The sequence below is a fragment of the Salmo salar genome, chromosome ssa25, assembly GCF_905237065.1.
Source record: "Salmo salar chromosome ssa25, Ssal_v3.1, whole genome shotgun sequence".
Taxonomy (NCBI): domain Eukaryota; kingdom Metazoa; phylum Chordata; class Actinopteri; order Salmoniformes; family Salmonidae; genus Salmo; species Salmo salar.
In genome coordinates, this window is record NC_059466.1 from 48,550,036 (window position 1) to 48,560,967 (window position 10,932).

The 10,932-nt window shown below is 43.1% G+C and overlaps 1 protein-coding gene across 1 annotated transcript in view; it reads left to right on the forward strand.

Moving 5' to 3' along the window:
* Window positions 1-1,074: 1,074 nt before the first annotated feature.
* Window positions 1,075-10,932, forward strand: part of LOC106586908 (ankyrin repeat domain-containing protein 50) — a 42,545-nt gene continuing 32,687 nt past the window's right edge. Inside the window, exon 1 of the mRNA XM_045707548.1 lies at window positions 1,075-2,897. Within this exon, the coding sequence (XP_045563504.1) occupies window positions 2,476-2,897 (422 nt within the window). The 5' untranslated portion in view covers window positions 1,075-2,475. The remainder of the gene's footprint in view (window positions 2,898-10,932) is intronic.

Here is a 10,932-nt window from a genome sequence, read left to right on the forward strand (position 1 = left end):
CCTGTCTGGTCCAGCGACGGTGGGTTTGTGCCCATAGTCGACGTTGTTGCCAGTGATGTCTGGTGAGGATCTGCCTTACAACAGGCCTACAAGCCCTCAGTCCAGCCTCTCTCAGCCTATTGCGGGCAGTCTGAGCACTGATGTAGGGATTGTGTGTTCCTGGTGTAACTCAGGCAGTTGTTGTTGCCATCCTGTACCTGTCCCGCAGGTGTGATGTTCAGATGTACCAATCCTGTGCAGGTGTTACACGTGGTCTGCCACTGCGAGGACGATCAGCTGTCCGTTCTGTCTCCCTGTAGCGCTGTCTTAGGTGTCTCACAGTACGGACATTGCAATTTATTGCCCTGGCCACATCTGCAGTCCTCATGCCTCCTTGCAGCATGCCTAAGGCACGTTCACGCAGATGAGCAGGGACCCTGGGCATCTTTCTTTTGGTGTTTTTCAGAGACAGTAGAAAGGACTCTTTAGTGGCCTAAGTTTTCATAACTGTGACCTTAATTGCCTACCGTCTGTAAGCTGTTAGTGTCTTAATGAACGTTCTACAGATGCATGTTCATTTAATTGTTTATGGTTCATTGAACAAGCATGGGAAACCGTGTTTAAACCCTTTACAATGAAGATCTGTGAAGTTAATTCGTAAAAATCCAAATATCTTTGAAAGACAGGATCCTGAAAAGGGGACGTTTCTTTTTTTGCTGAGTTTGTACTACCAATGGAACGACCATCTATTGCAGGATAAATCCATGTTAGCGTTTACATCGCTGGCCATAAATGGATGTTGTATTTTAATTAATGAGTTCGTTATGTAGGCTTCTTCTAACCCATTGCTTTCTACTACAGCTAATAATACAATTAGGTTAGATCTTAAATTAAATACCTGTCAGATTTGCAGTCATTCCAATTAATTTAATACCCCTTGAGCTTCCATTTATAGGATTTGTAAACATATATTAGCCAAGTTGTTTTACCAGAGCATAACTCAAAAACGAAGCACTTTTTAGCCTACTCTGTTTATGATTTTGTTGTCATGGAGAACTGATTGGGCTCATTGCTTCGAGTTGAAAAATAAATGCTTTGAACATCTGTTACTCCCCAACCCTGGCCATAGACTCGTTACTTCTTCACAGAGGGCTTTGAATACCCTATATTCTCTGGATGTCACAGAGAAACACCAATTCTATGTATTTTAACATTACCTCATAGTTCATATAGTGATACAATAATACATGTGTAGCCTATTTGATACACCTCTCTGAGCTTTGCATGCTTTCTCAATTTATTTTAAGCACAGTCAGCATCACTACCCCCTTTTTTTTTGCTATAAAGTCAACAAAGTGGCTTTGTCAGCAACTGAAGAAGGTTGGATTTACTCTCCAGTTGCGTTCCATCCTGGTTCCTGCAGTAACGGCAGCAGCAGGGTTCTGTTTTTATCACATCTGTTTAATAATAACCATGTGAGGAGTATTTAGACAGGAGTGCTGGAGCTCGTCCCTCCCACCCTCGCTCCCAGAGCCAGACCCAGGACAGACTGGACCCAGGAGGGGTGTGAGCCTCAGTTAAAGCATGCTGCTGTGGATGAACTTTGACCCCAAACAAGCCGTCCAACTCCTATCTTGGATCACGTTCCTTATTCTCTCTTTTCTCACTCACTCACTCGCAGTTTAAATGCCTCTGCTTCAATACATGCCCTGACATGCTGAGAAACGGGAGGGGAGGAGCTGGAAAAAAAGAGGACAAGAAAAACCAGAGAGCAGCTGAGAGGGTGGGAGGGTGGAGAGAGAGAGAGAAGGGGCGTGTGAACGAGGAGGGAATTCCATATGAGCCAACTGTACGGAGAGACTCCAGAAGAGAAAAGCGAGGAAGCAGCACTGTCAGCAGCAGATACAGAAGATTTAGGGAGCATGTTATGTTAGGAAGGGTTGGGGAGATAAAACAAGGAGATTTCTATCTGTGGTTAAGTGAGCCCTTGTGGTAATCTCTCTCTCTCTGTGTCTCTCTCGCTCTTTTTTTCCCTCTCTCTCTCTCTGACGGAGGACAGGAGTGGTGTGAGAGAGCGTGTCAGTACTGGAGTTGTGTAGCAGCAGATACATTCTATTCATGGTCCATTTTCTTTATTTTTTTCTAACCTGAGGACCAGGTTGAGGCGGCAGAGAGACACACTGATTGACTGGAGGAACCTGTGGAGAGATGAAAGGATCTCTCGCCACGCACCAGAGTGTCCAGAGGACTGATCCAAGTTGCCTACAGACAACTGGGGAGGATTAAGAGACTCTGGGATGGTATCTGGAAGAGTCCCCAGATCATAACGTCTGACGCAGAACCTTCAGGACAGTACCCTGTCACCTTGTCACTGCCAGAGCTACCGACGGTGTTGTATAGTACATTCAAATCAAAAGAGAAACTATAAGAGACGCTGGGGATTATGGGACGTTGGACCCGTGGTGGAGTGACTCCTGGTTAGTTTCCAGGGGCCCGATGAGTGGTAGCAGTCATAACACCAGCCTGCTACGGGGCCGCCGCTTCTACTGCCGGGAATGGGCCCTGGAAAAGCTCCAGCGCTGTCTGGAGGCCAAGCCCGCTCCCGGCCGGCCCCCGGGGATCCTGGTAACTGGGGGTCCCGGGGCAGGAAAGACAACTCTATGCATGGAGGCAGTATGGCCCACCTCGGACGCAGGGCTGCGGGTCGGGCTGGCACCCCACTGCCTTGCATTTCACTTCTGCCAGCGAGAGGACGGGAGGAGCGTGGCGGTGTGGAGGTTTGTCCTGGGCCTGGTGGATCAGCTGAGGGCCAGCCCCCTCCTCCCCCTGGGGTACAAGGACACACTGGACACCCCCTTGGTGGCTCCCACCCTGGAGCCCCTACACTGCCAGAGGGACCCTGATGACACCTTCAAAAGGTCTGCACTCTATATTACTCCCTAGCGTTACTAACCAACTTATCTAGACAGCTTTGTGAATTGCTCTGTTTTGATGTGAATTCAACACATTCTGTCTGCAAAAAAAATAAATAAAAAAATGGATGTGAAATTTCTATAGAGAGATTTTGAGGTTTGTCAAAACTCAAACATTGAGTCAGTCAGATTGATAGGGATACATATGCACTGGACAAATAAACCCATTGTTTTTTTTTACGTTATAGTCACAGTAGCATGTGAATAGTCATAGTCATAGTAGCAATAATGCATTTGGAAGGGAAGTGACACCATCACCAAACAGACCAGTTCTCCAAGATGACTCTCCTTGACTACTTCTTACAGGTAACAGTGAGTTTCCACCAACCTTCAGATTCCATACTAAAAGCCTGTCTCTGCTAGTACTGTTCGGTCAAACAAAAAAGAGCCATAGTGAAAAGCAAGCGATTGTCCCGCTTCCTTGGTTTGTATAAGAATGTATTTCTCCCCTCATAATACAAGCCATTCAAGTGCTCTCACGATCGACCTCCCAGTCTGAATGGACGCTACAATGCTATTTATGACACGTCCTTTTAGAAACGAGGACAAAGACGTGAAAAATGCGTTCCATCGAGTCGCAGAGACTTGAGTCGTTGGTACCGCTTGGTGAGGTCGTCATTCTCACGAGGACCCTCTCTGTCTCTCTGCTGCTGTCTGATGTTGACCGCTGGTTGTGGAGGGAAGGCTCGCGCTCTCCCTCCCTGTTTGCTGTGTTTCTGGTGTGAAGTATTAGGGCTACATTCCACATTAGCCCTCAGACTGACCCATAGCCTGGAGAGATCTTTGTGTGTTTGGCGCCTGAGTGAGAGAAAGGGGTTGTGGTTGAGCCACTGTCATGTGAACACTAAACGGTGGTCGACAAACAGGGGAAACATGAGCTTGGAGTGGCAGCGAACGGATATACAGAGAATCCTTAGATTTGGACAGATGCTAGCTGGAGCCATTGGAGTCCTATATAACCGCTTAGCTTACACTGTCAACATCAACAATGGCTAGTCGACCCAACTACCAACCACCTTTTCCACTGCCTTTTTTACAGCTATTTTCCCTCGTAAAGTCCTTAACTGTCCTTTAAAACTACGCTATTCTCTCTAGTCTTATCTAATTGCTGTTCCACAAGGCTGGCCCGTTGCTAAAAGGCTCGTCTGTTTTAAACAATTTTTCCAAACTTTTGGGCCAATTAGGGCTCACAGGGCCTGTGTTGTCAGCCTCTTCTCCACACCGTGTCCAATTCAAAGGTTAGCCTGTGGCCAGGACCACGAGGATAGGATGGAGCAGGAAGCCCTCAGTCAATTAAAGGGCCATTAACGTGGTTCTGGGCATGCACAGCATGTGCTCAAGACACACACACACACACACACACACACACACACACAAAAACCTTCCCTGTTATCATATTAGTAAGACACAAACTTGTGACCAAGAAGTTTTGGAACGGAGCATTCACTTTTAAATTCCTTCTCTTAAAAGGCACTAAGTGCTTTTACATAAACTCAAGCTGAGTCTATTGTTCAGTAATGGGGAAAAAAAGGACTGCAACGTTTAGTATTGTGTTCACAAGGCTGTATTGTATCAGTACAGGTGCGTCAAAGCTGGGGCCCGAGAGACTGAAAAACAGCTTCTACCTCGGCCATCAGACTGCTAAACAGCCATTTTTTTTTATTTAACAAGGCAAGTCAGTTAAGAACAAATTCTTATTTACAATGATGGCCTACCGGGAAACAGTGAGTTAACTGCGTTGTTCAAAAGCACAACGACTGATTTTTACCTTACCAGCTCAGGGATTCGATCTAGCAACCTTTCGGTTACTGGCCCAACGCTCTAACCACTAGGCTACCTGCCACCCGTCACTAACTCAGAGGCTGCTGCCTACATTGACTCACTAGTCACTTTAAACAATTCCACTTTAATAATGTTTACATATCTTACGTTACTCATCTCATATGTATATACTGCATCTTATACCATCTATTGCATCTTGCCTACGACACTCGGTCATCGCTCATCCATATATTTATATACAGTTGAAGTCGGAAGTTTACATACACCTTAGCCCGGGGGTCGGCAACCCGCGGCTCTAGAGCCGCATGCGGCTCTTTAGCGCCGCCCTAGTGGCTCCCTGGAGCTTTTTCAAAAAAATGAAAATGGAAAAAGATGGTGTGAATATATTTTTTGTTTTAATATAATTTATTATCCAATGCTGTAAAAATGTGTATACTAAATATTTAATTTCAACATTTCTGTCAACGAAGATTTACGTCATAGCCTGCGACACACGTTTCTTTCAGCTCGGCGTAGTGCCAGACAGGTGGCTGTTGCAAACAAACCGGCGGGTGTGTCATGGGCCATGGATCCCAAATGGAAAAAGAGAAAGATAGCTGAGGAGAACAGAGGATTCCACAGTTCTTGGACCGAATCATTTGCTTTCATTGCCAATGCGGAAGTATTGCCTGCATGTGTAACCGATGTGAAATGGCTAGTTAGTTAGCGGTGGTGCGCGCTAATAGCGTTTCAATCGGTGACATCACTCGCTCTGAGACTTGAAGTAGGGTTGCCCCTTGCGTTGCAAGGGCCGCGGCTTTTGTGGCACGATGGGTAACGATGCTTCGTGGGTGTCAGTTGTTGATGTGTGCAGAGGGTCCCTGGTTCGAGCCCAGGTTGGGGCGAAGAGAGGGACGGAACCTACACTGTTACACATGTTTGCTTTGTAATGAGAAGTTGTCAAATAACAAAAAGAGTAACGTGGAAAGACAGTTACAGGAACATGAAGAAATATGCATTTGGAGTATTATCCATCTTTGGATCAACATACCTGTGCGAGCAGATATTCTCAAACATGAACTACATAAAATCCAAATACCGCACCCGCCTCACAGATGAGAGCTTGCAGTCCTGCGTGAAGATTAAAGTTACATCTTACATGCCCGATGTTGAGAAGCTGTCCAGTGATGTCCGAAAACAGAAGTCACATTAAACGGGTAAGAACACAATCCTGTCATAGGCACATATTTAGTAACAAAGTGGCTGTTTTTATAAAGTGATTTCTGATTTTTGTCAGTATATATTTGGAATGACACATAAGGATATTATTGTGTTTTGTTGCTCAGGTCCGAGGATGGCTGCATTGTATTGTGCGTGTCAAAAGAGAAGAGGGTGCACATTTGCAGAAAACTAAAGAGAAGAGGATAATGCACAGAAATCGAACTTAAACTGTATTATTTTAATTTTATATACTTTACCTTTTCAAAAGGCTGCTGTTTTATTGCAGTCTGTCTGTTGCCCAGATAATGGGGAAAAGAGAAGAGGATTGAATCGTATTACTGAGGATTGATAAGGACTGCATTTTATTTCCATGGGGAGGTCTGAAATTACAGGAGGCCTATTATGCACATTGCACAGTTTGTTGTTGTTTTTTCGTATCTTAAAATAAAAATGACATCAAATCTGATTTCTGTATTGTATTTCTATAATTTCATCAATGCAACGAAACATAATACATTAATATTATAATGGAAGTTAAACTTAAAGCACCATCGTACAGCAGAGTAGTCACGTGGTGCGTCATTCTCTCCAGGATGCGCTGCAGGTAAAATAAACGTTTAATCATGAATGTTTATTATGTATTTGTAGCCTACTTATCATTTTGATAGTAGGCTAATATAGCAAATATAGACACTTACAGCATGTGTTGCCTTCATTATAAGGCTTATATAAAGCTTTTAATTTTTTGCGGCTCCAGACAGATTTATTTTTTTGGTCCAATATGGCTCTTTCAACATTTTGGGTTGCCGACCCCTGCCTTAGCCAATACATTTAACTCAGTTTTTCACAATTCCTGACATTTAATCCCAGTAAAGATTCCCTGTTTTAGGTCAGTTAGGATCACCACTTTATTTTAAGAATGTGAAGTGTCAGAATAATAGTAGAGAGAATTATTTAATTCAGCTGTTATTTTTTTCATCACATTCCCAGTAGGTCAGAAGTTTACATACACTCATTTAGTATTTGGTAGCATTGCCTTTAACCTCTCTAGGGTCGGCGGGACGAAATCGTCCCACCTACGTAACAGCCAGTGGAATCCTGTGGCGCGTTATTCAAATACCTTAGAAATGCTATTACTTCAATTTCTCAAACATATGACTATTTTACACCATTTTAAAGACAAGACTCTCGTTAATCTAACCACACTGTCCGATTTCAAAAAGGCTTTACAACGAAAGCAAACATTAGATTATGTCAGCAGAGTACCCAGCCAGAAATAATCAGACACCCATTTTTCAAGCTAGCATATAATGTCACATAAACCCAAACCACAGCTAAATGCAGCACTAACCTTTGATGATCTTCATCAGATGACACACCTAGGACATTATGTTATACAATACATGCATGTTTTGTTCAATCAAGTTCATATTTATATAAAAAAACAGCTTTTTACATTAGCATGTGACGTTCAGAACTAGCATACCCCCCGCAAACTTCCGGTGAATTTACTAAAAATGTACTAAATTACTCACGATAAACGTTCACAAAAAGCATAACAATTATTTTAAGAATTATAGATGCAGAACTCCTCTATGCACTCGATATGTCCGATTTTAAAATAGCTTTTCGGTGAAAGCACATTTTGCAATATTCTAAGTAGATAGCCCGGCATCACAGGGCTAGCTATTTAGACACCCAGCAAGTTTAGCACTCAGATTTACTATAAGAAAAATGTTATTACCTTTGGTGTTCTTCGTCAGAATGCACTCCCAGGACTTCTACTTCAATAACAAATGTTGGATTGGTCCCAAATAATCCATTGTTATATCCAAATAGCGGCGTTTTGTTTGTGCGTTCAAGACACTATCCGAAGTGTAAATAAGGGTCACGCGCACGACGCATTTCGTGACAAAAAAATTCTAAATATTCCATTACCGTACTTCGAAGCATGTCAACCGCTGTTTAAAATCAATTTTTATGCAATTTTTCTCGTAAAAAAGCGATAATATTCCGACCGGGATTCTGCATTTAGGTAAAAGGACGAAAGAAAATAAAGCATGGAGTCGACTCGTGCACGCGCCTAAGCCCATTGTCCTCTGATCGGCCACTTGCCAAAAGCGATAATGTGTTTCAGCCTGGGGCTGCCTCGATATCATTCAGCTTTTTCCCGGGCTCTGAGAGCCTATGGGAGCCGTAGGAAGTGTCACGTTACAGCAAAGATCCTCAGTCTTCAATAAACAGAGACAAGAAGAACAAGATCTTGTCAGAGAGGGCACTTCCTGTAAGGAATCTTCTCAGGTTTTTGCCTGCCATGTGAGTTCTGTAATACTCACAGACACCATTCAAACAGTTTTAGAAACTTTAGGGTGTTTTCTATCCAAAGCCAATAATTATATGCATATTCTAGTTACTGGGCAGGAGTAGTAACCAGATTAAATCGGGTACGTTTTTTATCTGGCCGTGTCAATACTGCCCCCTACCCCCAACAGGTTAAATTGTTTAACTTAGGTCAAACGTTTCGGGTCGCCTCCCACAAGCTTCCCACAATAAGTTGGGTGAATTTTGGCCCATTCCTCCTGACAGAGCTGGTGTAGCTGAGTCAGGTTTGTAGGCCTCCTTGCTCGCACACGCATTTTCAGTTCTGCCCACAAATTCTCTATAGGATTGAGGTCAGGGCTTTGTGATGGCCACTCCAATACCTTGACTTTGTTGTCCTTAAGCCATTTTGCCACAACTTTCTAAGTATGCTTGGGGTCATTGTCCATTTGGAAGTCCCATTTGCGACCAAGCTTTAACTTCCTGACTGAAGTCTTGAGATGTTGCTTCAATATATCCACATCATTTTCCTCCCTCATGATGCCATCTATTTTGTGAAGTGCACCAGTCCCTCCTGCAGCAAAGCACCCCCACAGCATGATACTGCCACCCCTGTGCTTCACGGTTGGGATGGTGTGCTTCGGCTTGCAAGCGTTCCCCTTTTTTCCTCCAAACATAACGATGGTCATTATGGCCAAACAGTTCAATTTTTGTTTTATCAGACCAGTGGACATTTCTCCAAAAAGTATGATTTTTTTACCCATGTGCAGTTGCAAATCATAGTCTGTCTTTTTTCTGGTGGTTTTGGAGCAGTGGTTTCTTCCTTGCTGAGCGGCCTTTCAGGTTATGTCAATATAGGAGTCATTTTACTGTGGATACTTTTGTACCTGTTCTTCCAGCATCTTCACAAGGTACTTTGCTGCTGTTCTGGGATTGATTTGCACTTTTCGCACTAAAGTACGTTCATCTCTAGGAGACAGAAGGCGTCTCCTTTCTGAGCGGTATGACGGATGCGTGGTCCCATGGTGTTTATACTGACGTACTATTGTTTGTACAGATGAACGTGGTACCTTCAGGCATTTGGAAATTGCTCCCAAGGATGAACCAGACTTGTGGAGGTCTACAATTATTTTTTCTGAGGTCTTGGCTGATATCTTTAGATTTTCCCATGATGTCAAGCAAAGAGGCACTGAGTTTGAAGGTAGGCCTTGAAATACATCCACAGGTACACCTCCAATTGACTCAAATTATTTCAATTAGCCTATCAGAAGCTTCTAAAGCCATGACATAATTTTCTGGAATTTTCCAAGCTGTTTAAAGGCACAGTCAACTTAGTGTATGTAAAATTCTGACCTACTGGAATTATAAGTGAAATAATCTGTCTGTAAACAATTGTTGGAAAAATGACTTGTCATGCACAAAGTAGATGTCCTAACCAACTTGCCAAAACTATAGTTTGTTAACGAGAAATTTGTGAAGTGGTTGAAAAACGAGTTTTAATGACTCCAACCTAAATGTACATAAACTTCTGACTTCAACTGTATACATTTTCTTATTCCATCGCTTTTTAGATTTGTTTGTGTAAGGTAACTTTAGCTTTTAATTGTGAGATTAGTTACAGTAGGACGATACAGAGTGAATGTACCTTTGTTTCTGATTAACCACTTACATTAAAGCAAGTTTTTGTTGGGGAATTGTTAGATTACTTGTTAGATATTACTATTGGAACTAGAAGCATTTCGCTACACTTGTATTAACATCTGCTAACCGTGTGTATGTGACCAATAACATTTGATTTGATTCAAAACGTCTGTATTGTCTGTTTTACATTAGCTTACACCTTCCCTTTGGATCCTTCTAGAAGAGTCTAAGTGTAGGAGTGTGGAATCCATTGTTGAATGGCTGTGAATGACCAAGGCTGTTCAACAAAGACTTTGATATTGTTACATAACCTTTTACAAGTGTCATATTTAGTACTTCATTGCGTTTATATTCCTGCTGAAGCAGACACCAGCAGGGTGACACACAGTTAAAACAACTGCAACGCCATAATGTCTTCACCCGCATGAAATGACTCACACACACTAAACTCCCACTCTTCCTGGATTACACACACACACACACACACACACACACACACACACACACACACACACACTAAACTCCCACTCTTCCTGGATTACACACACACACACACACACACACACTAAACTCCCACTCTTCCTGGATTACACACACACACACACACACACACACACACACACACACACACACACACACACTAAACTCCCACTCTTCCTGGATTACACACACACACACACACACACACACACACACACACACACACACACACAACACTAAACTCCCACTCTTCCTGGATTACACACACACTAAACTCCCACTCTTCCTGGATTACACACACACACACACACACACACACACACACACACCTAAACTCCCACTCTTCCTGGATTACACACACACACACACACACACACACTAAACTCGCACTCTTCCTGGATTACACACACACACACTAAACTCCCACTCTTCCTGGATTACACACACACACACACACACACACACACACACACCTAAACTCCCACTCTTCCTGGATTACACACACACACACACACACTAAACTCCCACTCTTCCTGGATTACACACACACACACTAAAC